Below are 16,452 nucleotides of genomic sequence, written 5' to 3' on the forward strand. Positions count from 1 at the left end.
TGCAGAAATCTGTTGCATTTCTATACACTAATAATGAAGCAGCAGAAAGAGAAATTGAGAAAATAATCCCATTTACAACTGCACCAAAAATAATAAGATACCTAGGAATAAACCTAACTGAAGAGGTAAAAGGCCCATACTCTAAAACCTATAAAACACTGATGAAAGAGACTGAACACTACACAAAGAAACAGAAAGACATTCCATGTTTATGGACTGGAAGAACAAATATTGTTAAAATGTCTACACTATGCAAAGCAATTTACACATTTAATGCAATCCCTATCGAAATACCAATAGCATTTTTTCACAGAGCTGGAACAAATAATCTTAAAATTTATACAGAATCACAAAAGACTCCAAATTGCCAAAGCAATTTTGAAAAAAGAAAGTGAAGCTGGAGGCATCACAATTTCTGACTTCAAGTTATATTATGAAGCTGTAGTCATTGAAACAGTATGGTACTGGCACAAAAATAGACACATAGATCAATGGAACAGGATAGAAAACCCAGAAATAAACCCACAAGGATATGGTCAATTAACCTTTGGCAAAGCAGGAAAGAATATCCAATGGGCAAAAGACAGTCTCTTCAACAAATGGTGTTGGAAAAACTGGACAGCAGCATGTAAAACAGCGAAACCAGACCACTTTCTTACACCACATGCAAAAATTAAAAATAGATGAAAGAGTTACATGTGAGGCATGAAACCATAAAAATTCTAGAAGAGAGCACGGTTTTCTGATATTGGCCGCAGCAACATTTTTCTAGATATGTCTCCTGAGGCAAGGGAAACAAAAGCAAAATTAAACTATTAAGACTACATCAAAATAAAAGCTTTTGCACGGCAAAGTAAATAATCCAAAACACTAAAAGGCAACCTACTGAATGAGAATAGGTATTCGCAAATGACATATCCAATAAAGGGTTAGCATTGGAAATATGTAAAGAAGTTATAAAGATCAACACCCCAAAACAAGCAATCCAATTTAAAAATGGGCAGAAGAAATGGACATTTCTCAAAGAAGACATAAAGACAGCCCACAGACACACTAAAAGATGGCTCAACATCACTCCTCATCAGGGAAATGCAAATCAAAACTACAACGAAATATCACCCCACACCTTTCCAAATGGCTAAGATCAAAAACACAACAAACAACGAGTGCTGGCGAGGTTGTGGAGAAAAAGGAACCCTCATGTACTGTTGGTGGGAATCCAAACTGGCACAGCCACTCTGGAAAACAGTATGGAGGTTCCTCAAAGAGTTAAAAATACAACTACTCTATGATCCAGCAATCGCACTACTGGGTATTTACCCAAAGAATACAAAAATAATAATTCAATGGGATACATGCATCTCTATGTTTACAGCAGTATTATTTACAATAGCCAAATTATGGAAGCAGCCTAAGCGTCCATCCACTGATTAGAATGGATAAAGAAGATGTGTGTATACACACACACACACACACACACACACACAAAATGGAATATTACCCAGCCATCAAAGAATGAAATCTTGGGGCACCAGGGTGGCTCAGTTGGTTCAGTGTCCCACTCTTGATCTCAGCTCAGGTCATGATCTCACAGTTTGTGATTCTGAGCCCCACATAGGGGCTCTACATTGGCAGCATGGAGCCTGCTTGAAAATCTCTCTCGCCCTCTGCCCTCCCCTGCTCATGTTCACTCTCCCTCTCTCTCTCAAAATAAATAAATAAACAAACTTAAAAAGAGAATGAAATCTTGCCATTTGCAACAAGAATGGAGCTAGAGGGTATTTTGCTAAGTGAAATTTAAGAAGCAAATGAGCAAAGGAAAAGAGAGAGAGAGACAAGCCAAGAAGCAGACCCTTAACTACTGAGAACAAACTAATGGTTAATAAAAAGAGGTGAGTGGGGGGATGGATGAAATAGGTGATGGGGATTAAGGAGTACCCCTGTCATGATAAGCACCAGGTGATATATGGAAGTGTTGAATCACTATATTGTGTACCTGAAGCTAATATAACGCTATGTTAACTACAATGGAATTAAAATTAAAAATAGAACAGAACAGGGGCGCCTGGGTGGCTCAGTCAGTTCAGCGTCTGACTTTTGACTTTGACTCAGGTCATGATCTCACGGTTCGTGAGTTAGAACCCCACATCAGGCTCTGTGCTGACAGTGTGGAGCCTGCTTGGGATTCTCTCTCCCTCTCTCTCTGCCCCTCCCATGCTCTCTCTCTCTCAAAATAAATAAATAAACTTAAAAAAAAACAGAATAGAATTAAAATTTTTTCATGAAATAAAGTAAAATAAAATAAAATTTGCTGCTTGCGTTACCTTTCTATCAAATAGTGCTGGGTGAGGGTGCTTCAGCTTAAGTTATAAATTAGCTACACCAGAGTGAACTTCTGTACATCACACACTGCCTCTCTACCTTAGGTTTCTCTCTACCCTTGCAAGATGTCAAGAGCTTGGACTAGATGCTTTTAAAACCCCAATGGCTCTCACATTCTAGGATTTCTAGGATTCGAGGATCCAATAGGTTATTGCTGGTGGAGAAAAGGCACCAGAGTCAGCTGAACACAATGCTAAGTAAGTAGTTACACTCAACCTTTAGTGTAACTAAGAGGTTACACTAACCTCTGGGCTCTGGACAGGGTGCCCAAGAAAAGCTCAAGGACTCCCTCACAGCCACCCCACAGCTTGTGTGTCCTGAGGCGGGAGACAGGAGACAGTGCTGTTCTACCACGGCCACAAGGCCAGCCCAGCGGCTGATAAGAGCATCTCAGGAAAGCCCCGCTCTGGTGTGGGACTGGCCCAGGCTCAGCACACCGCCACCTATTCACAGATGAGCTGGTCCGCAGCTCTGCAGGCAGAGCTGATACATGGCATGCTGTCGGCTTACGCCCAGGGTGCAGTGGGACAGAAACACATTCCAGCTGCCCACAGGTTCCAGAAGACCGACCTCACCTGTGTGCCGCCCATCTGTGGGAGCCCGACAAGTGGGGAAAAAAACCAACGTGTTATATATTGTGCTTGTAAGACCTAATCCAAATTCTAGCAGATTTGGATTGTGTGTCTATCAGACTCCTAAAAGAAGAATTCTTTAAAAAGAGAAAAAAAAGCATATAACTATCAGTTTCATCCAAAGCATTAGTCCGTATTATTGTTTTGTTTTCTGGAACCAATTAAGATGGTTCCTTCTGAATCAAGATGGATTGTAAGATAGTCATCCCCCTGGCAGGCTGAGCACCTGGGAGTCTTCACAGTCTGTCCCAAGCCACAGCCCACTTTCCACCCCTTGAGAGCAGCATTCAGCAAACACGTATTGGGTCTTATGCCGAGCACCAGGTACAACGGCAAATCCCCGTCCACAGCCCTCGGCGGCTTTCCAGACATAGAGGGAGCTGGTGTGGAGAATGCCAAGTAGGAAGAAAGTATGACTGCACAGAATTCCGTGGTAAGTATAGCGTGCTTGCATTGGGAGTGCCTAAGTCTGGCTTAGAGGATTTGGGAAGGCTTTCTGGGGGAAGTGACATCTAACTTGGTTAAGAACTGACCAAGAGAAGACGAGAAGGAAGAAACTGTCCCCACAGAGACAGTGATGTGTGTCAAAGACTAGAAGTGGAAGTGAACAAGGAACACTCCCAGATGGCTGGAACTAAAGGGGCCAGGGACAGGAGATGAATGACGGGTCTTGAATGCCCCGTGGAGGAGCTGAAGGTGGCCTAACTCTCTCAGGCAGTGGCCGTGAAAATGGAGCACCCAGTGTCATTCTACGTAGCCTCAGCCGGATTAAACTGCTTCCCACGCTCCAAGCAAGCCACCTCCTCCTGGGCTGTCTTGCCTTTGCTCAAGCCGTCCCTTCTCTCTTAAATGCTTCCTCTGTGCCTGTCTTCCTTTTTCCGTTTAGAAAATCCCACACAGACTTCTGCAAGGGGCCTCTCAAAGGTCTCTTGCCTTACAAATCCTTCCCAACTCCAAGGCTGAATCAATCACTCCCTAACCACATGCGCATATTTCTTGTAATAGCAAACTTGGGGGTGGGTGTGCCTACCCAAATTAATATCCATCTTCTTTCAGAACTGCCCCCTTGTTGGCAGGAAAGCAGCTGTGTGTCTGGGTCATGTGACCATGTGCCTTGTGCATCACGGACTCAGTCAGGAGAGGACATCCGACCCACATCTTGCCTTTCTCATTTAGACATCAGGGCTGAGACAGACTAGCTACTGCTTAAGTCGGAGGACATTTAAACTTGGGATCTGTGGGCGAGACATCTCCACTGCATGGAGAAGTAGAGAGAGCTAAGTGAGAAAACAAACCACTTCCATGGCTCCAGACAACTCTCCAGTGTCTTGTTCTAGACATTAATGATCCCTGATCAAACGTCCAGGTGCTGAGTGGCAGGAATACCCCTCCATCCTTTAAAAATATGCATTATTGAGGCACCTGGGTGGCTCAGTCGGTTAAGTGTCTGACTTTTGACGTTGGCTCAGGTCATGATCTTGTGGTTGTGAGACCAAGCCCTTGTGTTGGGCTCTGCACCCAGAGTTGGGATTCTCTCTCTGCCTCTCTCTCTGCTCCTCCCTACTCATGTGAAACACTTAAAAAATAAATAAAAAATAGTACAAAGTTAAAAAAATGATTATTTAGGTATAGTTGATATACAATGTTGTATTACTTTCAGGTGCACAACAGTCATTGAACAATTCTTTTCATTGCCCAGTGCTCACCAAGGTTAAGTCTGGTCACCATCTGACACCATACAATGTTATTACAGTATCATATTATACGGTACTTATTCCCTATACTGTGCTTTTCATCTCTGTGACTTATTTTCTAACTGAGAGTTTGCACTTAATCCCAGTCATCAATTCCATACATCCTCCTGGCCCCCTCCCCTCTGCCAATTGTCAGTTTATTCTCTGTATTTACGAGTCTATATCTGATTTTTTTTTTTATTTTTTAAAAACTTGAAATTTAATTAATTATTTTATTTATTTATTTGATTCAAGAAAGAGATGAGATCACAACCTGAGCTGAAATTAAGAGCCCAATGCTTAACTGACTGACCATGCAGGCACCCCTCAATATTTTTTTATTCCAAATATAAGTGAAACCGTATGGTATTTATCTTCCTCTATCTCACTTATTTCATACCCTCTAGGTCTATCTATATTGTCTCGAAAGACAAGATTTCATTCATTTCTTATGGCTAAATAATATTTCATTGTGTGTGTGTGTGTGTGTGTGTGTATACACACACACACACACACACACACACACACACCACTTCTTTATTCACTTATCTGTCGATGGACGCTTGGGTTTCCTCCATATCTTGGCTGTTGTAAATAATGCTGCAATGAACATAGGGATGCATGTATCTTTTCCAATCAGTGTTTGTGTTCTTTGGGGAATTACTGGATCATACGGTAATTCTAGCTTTAATTTTTTGGGGAATCTCCATACTGTTTTCCATGGTGGCTGCATGAGTTTACATTCCCACCAACAGTGTGTGAAGGTTTCCCTTTCTCCACATCCTTGCCAACACTTGTTATTTTTTGCCTTTCTAATTACTAGCCATTCTGACTTGTATGAAGTGTTTTCTTATTGTGGTTCTGATTTGCATTTCCCTGATGATCAGTGATACTAAGCATCTTTTCATGTGTCTGTTGGCCATCATCTGTATGTCTTCTTTGGAAGAATGTCTATTTGGGTCCTCTGCCCATTTTTAATTCAGATTTTTCTTTTTTGGTGTTGACTTGCATAAGTTCTTTATATACTTTGGATATTACCTCCTTATTGAATAAATCATTTGCAAATATATTCTCCCATTCACTAGGTTGCCTTTCTCTTTTGTTGGTAGTTTCCTTTGCTGGGCAAAAGTTTTCCATTTTGGTGTAGACTCAATAGTTTATTTTTACTTTTGTTTGCCCTTGCCTTGGAATAGGTTTCAGATACTAATATCACATGAGTCCTGAAAAAGACACTCTTTCTTTACCTTTCAATGCCTTTATACAGCAGTAACTCACTCCTATACTAAAATTAAAGCTGATGCATAGGTCACTTTCCTAACCTGTCACGTTCCTAACCAACTCCCACTGCAGACGTGATGAAGGGATGACAGCACTCTCTATCTGAGCCTCCTAAGTCATCACCATGGTGGTCCACGTGGCCTCAAGAAATTAAATGGAGTTGGCACCCAATAGAAAAGGTATTGGCCATCAATGTTCTAGACTGGAATCTACTTGAAGGAAGGGACTGTGTCCCTTCCATGGTTGTAATCACAGCAGCTGTGCTTGATACAAGGTCAGTATGGAATAATGCCTGCTTGAAGGAGACATTCTGACCATTGTATTTCAGCCTGATTGCTTATTCTTGCCTTTTCATTCACCCATCTTACCTGGATGGGATTCATTCTTTCCCATTTTAGAAACAAGGTAAGTGATTCATTTAGTAGTGAAAGACCTGAAATAGAACAGTGTATCTTGGCCTCAGATGCACACTTACAACCCATCTCTACCCATCTAAAACATTTGTTATGCTTTTTTGTCTCTGAGGATATGGTCATATTTTAGAGTGACATCACTTTGGGGCAATGGTTACTAAAACCCATACAGAATCAAAGCACTCTGTTCTTTCTAAATTACTTACATTCATGTAAAGTTGGCCCTACTAACTTATTTGTACATTATTTTGCCAGTGTATCCATAATTTATCACAAATTTATATGCGATCTGGAAAAAAATGATGTAACTACCACATGATAACCTGTAAACTTCAGGAACTGTAAATCCCGTGGACTTCAGGAAGTATAAACTACAGGAAACCTGTAAATTTCAGGAACTGTGTCTGCCACAGCAAAGCCAAGATCATTCCTCTCCCCACTTAATGTCTTTATCGCATACAGCCATCCAACAACCTATGTCCAACTTTACAAGAGTCTTCCTGACTACCTTGATAGATTATGATTAGTCAACAAATAAAAAGAGCATCTTAAAAATCAGTAACATACCAACTCCATTAACTGTTTGAGCTGACCTATCTCTTCTGGCAGCGATCCAAGTTTGTTGTTACTTGCGATTAAGACTTTGAGAGGCAGACCACACAGGCAGGCAGGCAGGGCAGACAGCTGATTTCGACTGCAAAGACAATACAAGAACACCGTAAACACACAAGCCACGTCATACCGTTTCCGATTATGTTTGTGAATAAGCAAGAAGAAAGGAGTGATTGGAGAAGACGTCTGACAAATACAAAAGGTCCAATGAAGTTTCCGTATGTGTAATCCCTCAAGTCCCAAGTACAAAAGACAATAAAATCTATTTCTAGGAAAGAAAGGCATAGGCAGTTCTGCGGGAAACAACTTTTCCCGGCACAAGGAACCCCATCAAGCCCCCTGCAGAAGCAGAGTCCTTGGCCAGCCAGGAGGCAGATGGGCATCGCGCCCTGCGTCACCAATAACAACGGGAAGCGGGTGCCAACTCTTCTCTTTCTGACAATGTAGCAGGAAACTCAGCGAGAAACGAGCACCACAAAGGCATCCTCCCGTCCATGTTACAGTGATGGAGAAGATCGTTTTGCTGCAACTTACAAAAGACCACCAGCCTGATTTCCAACATTTTGATTCTGCTTCCTTTTGCTAACATAAGAGTCACTATGCTTAAAGTCTATTTGGGCATCTGCAAGGGAGCTAATTAAAAGGAAAAAAAAAAGTAATGTTGGCCTTCTGGCAAAAGTGAATCTGGAACCCTGAGGGGTTCAATTTCACAGGGTACCCAGAAAAATCTGGGTACAACTCTCATCTCCGCTTTGCATGAAGAGGTTCTCTACCCAGAAGTATCTGAACTTCCTGTTATCAATGCTCAGTTTGCTGAGAAATGGGAAAATAATGGATAAATGAAATCTGTGAACCATCTTTCTGTGTGTCAGCCATTTACTTCAACCTCTTCTCCCACAAAAAGCCCTTTTCCTGCCATCAGGGAAGGAGAGGGATGGTATTCAGTTTCCCTGCCTTTCTTTCCCCACCACTCTGCTGAGAGAGACAATGACCAGGCAGTGAAATATCTAAAAACACGTTGGTCTTGCTATTGCAACTATGTAGAACTTCTTTTGGGCACACGTGCACACATGCATGAAGTGTCCGCGGCGGTGGTATTCTGTGCACGTGTGGACACACATAAATCTGTGTGTGTGAGGGGGAGGGACAGATGCACTGAAAACACACCAAGATGCTATCGGCAGTCATGGGGGTTGGAGATCAGGTACAAGGAGTGTTCTTTACATGTCTCTTTCTTACGCTTTGCTGAGTTTTCCAAAATTCCTACAAAGTGCATTTGTAATTAAGAAACAGATATCACTATAAAAAGATAAACTTCATCTGGCTACTGGTTGCATGAGTGCTTCCGTTTTTTGAACATTCACTGAGATGTGTCCTTATGAGCTGTGCACTTTTCTGTATGTATTATATTTTAAAGGTTTTCCTCCCCTACTCCCCCATATGGCGAGGTGGGAATCCGGCTAAACAAAGGGCATCTCTAGCTGATGGGCTGAGAAGAAAACACATGGTGTGCTCTGGAAAGAACCTTTCTCATGTGGATGATCCCCTGTAAATATCCTGACGTTTCTTCTCTTCCAGGTACCCAAGGCCTGGGTAATAAGCTTTATCAAGAAAAGACACAGCCAATCTTCCCTCCATTGCCCAGATTTACAAAGAAAGCTATTTCCAGAAAGGAGCAGAAGGAGAGAGGTTTCTCTAAGAGGGTCCAGCAGAGGGAGGGAGAAGATCGAAACCCTACAGGGAGCAGGTGGGGGGAGGTCCCTGGCACTGGAAGGACCAGCTGGCTGTTCACCTCCCCCTGGTTAGAGTGACAGGTGAAAATAGGGTGATGGGCCCACCCTGGCACTGTCTCCTGATCTCTGAGGGCAGTGAAAGGGGGTTACTTAGGCTGCCAGTTTCTGACATCCACCCACAGGAGCCCAGAGGGGCTATTCTGGCTGGTTGAGGGGGACTTCCTGGTGCTCTGATGGGAGACAGCTTTCTTCAAGCTCCAAAAAAATTAAAAACAAAAAGAAACAAAAAAACCCCGAAACCTCCTTAGACACTATCTCCGGGAAGAGAACTAAGTTTATTAAAAGGTGGCACATAAATAGTCTGGAATGTAACTTGTGGTTATAAAACATTTACTTATTTTTTAAGTTTTATTTATTTATTTTTGAGAGAGACAGTATGCACACACGCGAGCAGGGGAGGGGCAGCAAGAGAGAGAGAGAGAGAGAGAGAGAGAATCCCAAGCAGGCTCTTCGCTGTCAGCATGGAACCCAAAGCAGGGCTCGATCCCAGGAACCGTGAGATTGTGACCTGAGCAGAAATCAATAGTCTGACACTTAACCAACTGAGCCACCCACGCGCCCCTGTGGTTGTAAAATATTTATTAACATGTAATTTCATAAAGTGAGGATTAGTAAAAAAAAAATGTTAATAAGGCTTTTTTTTTTTTTATTTTGGAGACATATTTAAACTTCCTTTTGAAGAGAAGCTAAGGAAACAAAGATTAGTATTTTGAAAAACTTCTACATGCTTATTTTCACAAATTAACACTTACAGTTCAAGATTCTTCCCCTGTTTCTTTGCTTGGAAACTCAGATTTAAACTATTCCCAGTCTCACCTTGACACAGGTATCTTGTCAGATTGACAGACACTGAACCGAGAGAGCTACTGATAATACCGTTAAGCAATGCAGGGGTCGCTGGGTGGCTCAGTAGGTTGACAATCTGACTCTTGATTTCGGCTCAGGTCATGATCTCATGATTTGTGAGATCGAGCCCCAAGTTGGGCTCCACACTGACAGCACAGAGCCTGCTTGAGATTCTCTCTTTCCCTCCTTCTCTCTCTCTCTCTTTGCTCCTCCTGTGCTAACACACACACACTTTCTCTCCCTCTAAATAAATGAATAAACTTAAAAAAAAAAAGCAATGCAGTGAACGTTCTGCTCATTCAGAAGCATGAATATCTGAGAGTACATGGGATTATTTTCATGGGATTTCTAGGATGGATACTCATTTATTTTCTTTTTAAGTGTTGTAGTTTTATTTACTTTTTATTTATTTATTTAACTTGAAATTTATTGTCAAACTGGTTTCCATACAACACCCAGGGCTCATCCAGACAGGTTCCCTCCTCAATGCCCCTCACCCGCTTTCCCCCTCCCCCCTCCCCCCCACCTCCATCGACCCTCAGTTGGATGGATACTCATTTAAAATAAAATAACACTTAAGCATTTTAAATTTACATGTTAGCATTAATTTTAAGTATTAAAATTTATTTAATATTTTATTAAAATCTATTTTAATATTTTAATATTTAATAATAAAATTTATTTAATACTTATTTGTTAAAAAATAAGTATGATTTCTTTGACGGGGATACAAGCCTTTTATACCAAAGGTTGCTGATGGAATCATCTGTTTATTTATGTCCTACACATACTGTATGTAGTCACCTGTAGAAAAATCCAGGTGCCAGAACTTTGGTCATAATAAGCATGCCACAGACCTGGGCACATCTTTCTTATATTTTGTTGATCTATTCTCTCAAGCTCTACTGCACGTATGTTACCACTGGATGCTCCTCTATTACTTGTAATTTCCCCAAGAGATAAAGGAAATACATGTGCACACAAAAACCCATTAGCTGTCCAGCAAATATTTATAAAGGACGGGAGAAATTATGTTTCCTTTAATCCTCTGCCCACTAAAGACCACATCGGCTGCCTCACTTTTTTGTTTTTTGTATTTTTTTTTTTTTGAAACCACTCATCTGGCAGCAATTTTTCTCAAGCAAGTAAGTGCCTCAGGCTGCAAACCACTATCCTGCCCCCGACTTGTCTCCTAGAGGCCTCTGTGCTAAAAACAGGCCTTTTGCAGAAACGATGTTTAAAATAAGGCCATACAGCGTCTGATAAGGTAACGGCCAACATTTATTTTCAAATCTACCCTGTAGGCTCCATCTGAAAGCAGAATTAAAAAAAAAAAAACAATTTTTTTTAACTGGCTCATTACAGAAGATCAAATTAGCGGGGGGAAAAGGGCCACTCATTCAGAAGTAGAAATTATAGATTTGGTGGTGGCGGGATGAGCCTTCCCACCCAGCATCTCCAGTCACTCTCCCTGCCCAGTCTGGGTGGAGGATGGCATGGGGCGGGGGGGGGGGGGGCGGGAAGACCGTAGGCTTTTATCGCTAATGCTTCCTCTTCCATCTTTCTCCGTCAAACGACTCCCTACTAGATTTATTGGCCTATTTCCTCATGTCAGGATGAAACAAGGCAGCTCAACATAATCTGAATACTTTTGACAGCTTTAGTTTACAGGATAAACTTCTCTTGGCTTCAAGGACCACGATCCCTCACCCGACATAATTCCTGAACTAAGGAATTTGCAAACCAAAGCACTACCGTATGGTTTTACTTTTAGAGAGCCTTATTTTAATGTGTTTTGACCATGGCACTTATTAATATCCATGACTTCAGACTTAATGGTGGTATTTAACATTATTTATTATCAGTTTATCAGAAAGTTATTTTCCCTAAAGTATGCAATAATAAAAATAACTATATTCTGACATGTGATTTTAGGATCAGGGGACCATATATATTTTTTTATTCTACTGGAATACAACTCTTTGCAGTATATGGGCTCACTTAATAATTGAGCTAGAACTCACTTAGTAGGAAATAATTTATAGAAAGATTTTTATAACCTATTCACCTAGTTAACTAGGGAAGAGGTCACCAACTGTGGAATTAGAAAGCCTGGGTTCAAATCTCATGTGTGTCACAAACGTTTAGTTTAGGTAGAACATTTAACCCCTCTGGGTTTTGCCGTCTATAAAACATAAATAATAATACCTATCTAACATGAGACATGAGACTCTTAATGAAAAAGTGCTCAGCCCAACATTAAGTCTCTACAGAAAGATTAAACCATACCCAAACACTCATGTAGCAAACCAGTGTGTAGGGGACCAAAAAGAAGGTATGTGCACTTAGTTTGGCTTCAGTTATTTATTTTATTTCCTAACTGCTAAAATTGCCGCCACTTCTAAAATACGGTTACGTGTTCCACTCATTGAAAACATATGCCAATTAACCATAAAGATGGTCCCTCCGAGGCATGCTCGGAAGAACCAGGCCCGGGCTGTACAATGTCAGGCGGAAACACAACCAAGTAACCATTACTGGTCTGGAAAACCTGGACTAGAACATACAATCACATGAATGACTTTCTCTGTGGCTTTTTAGACGCATGCTGTGACACTTTCTTCATAGGTTTGTGATGGTTGCTGATCTCACATCATTATTGCTGTTACAGCACAGAGTAACAGAGCACAGAGAAAGGAGGGCAGGTTTCGTGGTGCGGACACCCCCGGGCTCACCCTACAGGAGCCTCAGCCAGGGAGAGGAGAAAACAACGATGCAGCCGTGGCTGTTACTATCTGAACAGTCGACCTGGGCTTGGTGTGCGACCTACTGTGAATAGCAGATATTTTACTTCAGCCAACCAAGCAAGTTTCCTTTCTCACAGGATACCTCACCTCACCAAATTTTGTTTTTATGGCTTGTGGGGTTCTTTTGGTTTTTTGCATACCCTGCTTGCCTTTCATTCAAGGCAGAGTAGTGTTTTTATGGGTTTTTTTTTCTAGTTTGCATATGACACTTGGCTGTTAATTGTCTTCATATACACACTTCAGTGAACAATATCTATAGAGAACCATTTCCTTTTTCCTGCTGGCTCCATTCTGAAAAACCCACCATAGCAAAATGTCTCACCCTCCTTTCCCCTGATGACAGAGGACTTCCTCTTCCTCGCCAGCCCCTCCCCCTGCACTCCCCTCCACCTCCCCATCACTGTATGCCTGAGACCTTGACCCCAACAACCAGAGCCTTGCTTCAGGTTGCCTGGGATATTTCGGCTGGCTTTCACCTTATAAATACAAATTACATACATACGCTTCTAGTAATATTTTACGTGAAATTGTTAAAGCAGTAATTTGATTGAGATTACGTGCGTGCACAAAATCTGGGCGCCCACGCTGAAATCGAATTTGGAAAGCAGTTACGCTGTCTACCGCTTGAGGATGGCTACCACTCAAAGACTTAACATGTTGCAAGACCAGAAACGCAGAATCATCACGTCCCTGAATCATGAACCAGCTGTTGAACTCCAAACCCGGCCCGTCTCACATTCCGCCCACGAGGGCCGTGTTTGGAGAAGGGAAAAGGGTCAGCTTCCGAGAGGAGACCTCACAGAAACGCAAGAAGCAAAAAGTGAGTGTCTGCAGCGGCTCAGAATTCAGGCCGATTGCTGCTGCACCACTCGCGGTGCACTGCCACGGTGCGTCCCTGTACCATATTTGGCCACTGCGACTGAACCTGTTTCTCACAGTGACAGCCTATCAGTCTCCTCCTGAGTATAAATAAAGCCTTGCTTAAAATACTCCACTTTTTTTTTATACTCTCAATGGCCCGCAACTACCACTCCTGATGTCTATAATTAGATTTCAAAGTGTAGTCATCAATAACTCGTCCCTTCTCAGTTATTTCCTCTCCTTTTTCCTCAGCGCTCTTCAATTCTGAAAGGGTAAGGCTCTGAAAACCAGTGCTTTAAATTTCCTCTTTCATATTTTACCATGCCCTTCCTTCACCCTAAAATGGAGCTAAATGTTCACAATCCGGGGAACACTGCACGTTCAAAGAGAATGCCATAAGGGATGCTACAAAGAATATTAATTTGCCAAACACCTTCAGAGGCAAGAATGTAGAGTTGGGGTTGTAAGTATTAAGAGTGTAGAAGCCTGAGCCCTATGCCCTGAAAAACACCACTGCGTAAAACACTGTTGCTGGCATATAGGCAAACCACCCTAAATGGCTTAAAGGATGTAGCGAGGGGCGCCTGGGTGGCTCAGTTGGTTAAGCATCCAACCTTGACTTCGGCTCAGGTCATCATCTCGTGGTCGCGAGATAGAGCCCCGCGTTAGGTTCAGCATTGAATGTGGAGCCTGATTGAGATTCTCTCTCTACCCCCCAACCCCTCTGCCTCTCCCCTGCTCAGTCTCTCTCTCTCTCTCAAAATAATAAAATGAAAATTAGAAGTTAAAAAAAGCATATGTATTGGTGCTAAGTATAATTCTCCCACTTTCTAGCGCCATGTTCCAGGTAGAATGGACCCCTAACCTCCTGTTATGCAGAAAGTGGCCTACGTCACCTGCCTTCTCCTCCTTGCAATTCCATCAAGTCAAATGTTACTTTAACATTTTTTCCCCACCTGAAAAGAAAGGGATAGCCATACTGACTTCAATGAGAACAGGATCAACTTCCACCCAGGGACACTGCGTGAATACAAAATATTCATAATAAAATTTAAAATGCCTGGGGCGCCTGGGTGGCGCAGTCGGTTAAGCGTCCGACTTCAGCCAGGTCACGATCTCGCGGTCCGTGAGTTCGAGCCCCGCGTCAGGCTCTGGGCTGATGGCTCGGAGCCTGGAGACTGTTTCCGATTCTGTGTCTCCCTCTCTCTCTGCCCCTCCCCTGTTCATGCTCTGTCTCTCTCTGTCCCAAAAATAAATAAAAAACGTTGAAAAAAAAAAATTAAAAAAAAAAAAAAATTTAAAATGCCTGAAGATGTTTATCATCTGAAGACATATGTCTCTCCATCTATTTCTAGGAATTTTTGAATGCAGATGGAAATGCATGAATATAAGTCTATGTACATCCTCTTTTTCCTACTTATTCTTCCAAGGAAATCAGTTGTCAGAGAGCTCCTATCATGTAACTTGATGGCCAATAATAACAAAGTTCCACTTAAGGCTCTAATACTGTTACAAATCAGTAGCATATCCACTTTACTAATCGTACTAGAGAATCCACTTACTTTTTACTAGATCTTTTGCACTATTTTTCTTAACCCAGATTGTAATACCTATGAGACAGCATACTGCAAAACTTGATTTGACAATTCAAGAAACATTTCTTGGGTAGTTACTATGTATAAGGCACTGTGCTAGGCACTTAGACAATTATTTTTTATTCATATTCACAACAGTGGTGTAACATAAGCATTTAACCTGGACCTTTCAGATGCAAAAACTGATATTGTTCATAGAGTTTAAAACACTCGCTCCAGGGGCACCTGGGTGGCTCACTCGGTTAAGCATCTGACTCTTGGTTTTGGCTCAGTCACGATCTCACAGTTCGTGAGTTTGAGCCCCGCACTGGGTTCTGCACTGGCAGCATGGAACCTGCTTGGTATTCTCTCTCTCCCTCTCTCTCTGCCCCTCCCCTGCTCATGCTGTGTCTGTCTCTCTCAAAATAAATATATAAACTTAAAAAAAAAAAAAAAAACTTGCTTCAAATTGCCTAGCTGGTGAGTTGTTCTGTGCTGTGTGGTTTGAAACCAAGTGGGTTAGGATTCATATCAATGTGTGACCTTCCTCCAATACAACCCAGCCTATTTTCACTTACTTTGGAATAAAAAGTGAAGGGAAGCCAGGAAAACAGTAGGAGGAGGACCCCAAATTTCAAGCAGGAGGCAACGAGATGCTAGACTGGTCATTCAATGATTAATGTCTATGTAAAAGTTTGAAGGCCGGGGTCAAAGATAATTTCTGAGATTCCACGCTGGGGGGCTGGAGAAAAACAGGAGCACAGACAGGAACGAGGATGCTAATTTGGGAAAGAAGAAAGTGAGCTTAGTTTAGCAGACACTGAATTTCGAGGAGTCAATAAGCATCTAAGAGGAACTGAATTTTAGGCAATCGGGAAAATGAAGACAAATGCCCAAATGACTCGAGGAGCTGGAGACTATATTTGAGACACCTGAGGCCAGAGTCTGAGAGAGAAGCATTAAGGACCAAAGACGGAGCTTTGGGGAATTCTAGCAACAACGTGCAAAAAGAGAAAGAACATCCAGACGGGGAATAAAGAAGAAAGAGAAAGACCCAGAGGAGCAAGCAGGAAAGCCTGTGACCAAATCAAGGAAGGACGGTCCATGGTGTTAAATGCTGACAGGAAGCGAATTATTTTTCCACACTGACTGAGTGCCTGCTCTGCTCAAGAGCATGTCCCAAACTCTGAGAAAACATGAAATGTCCATGAATCCTGAGCCTTAACCTTTAACAAGATTAGATACTATCTCGCTGAGCTGACATCACCTACGTCCCACTTGAAGACGGGTCATGGCATTTTCAAATGCCGTAGCGGCACATATTTCTGACTGGGTTTCTCAAGATTTAAGGCAAGACGTTAGTGACTCTTAGCAAATGAAAGTGAGACTCCCTTTATGGATCCTCCCCATAAGGTGGGGTGAAAGGGTCTCAGGCTCATCCTAATAACTCTTTACACAAGTGTCTGCCGACTTTGGGCACCTCTGTCGAATGACCCAAGGTTGCCTCTGCCAAAAATCCCA

At 42.2% G+C, this 16,452-nt stretch overlaps 1 protein-coding gene across 4 annotated transcripts in view; it reads right to left on the bottom strand.

The window, feature by feature from the left end:
- The window catches only part of LRCH1 (leucine rich repeats and calponin homology domain containing 1), a 201,559-nt gene that overhangs the window by 71,178 nt on the left and 113,929 nt on the right, over positions 1 to 16,452 (bottom strand). For all 4 annotated transcript variants that reach the window (XM_042918678.1, XM_042918761.1, XM_042918850.1 and 1 more), the window contains exon 3: positions 7,006 to 7,132. In XM_042918678.1, coding sequence (XP_042774612.1) covers positions 7,006 to 7,132 — 127 coding nt within the window. The remainder of the gene's footprint in view (positions 1 to 7,005; positions 7,133 to 16,452) is intronic.

The sequence above is a fragment of the Panthera leo genome, chromosome A1, assembly GCF_018350215.1.
Source record: "Panthera leo isolate Ple1 chromosome A1, P.leo_Ple1_pat1.1, whole genome shotgun sequence".
NCBI classification, from domain to species: Eukaryota; Metazoa; Chordata; class Mammalia; order Carnivora; family Felidae; genus Panthera; species Panthera leo.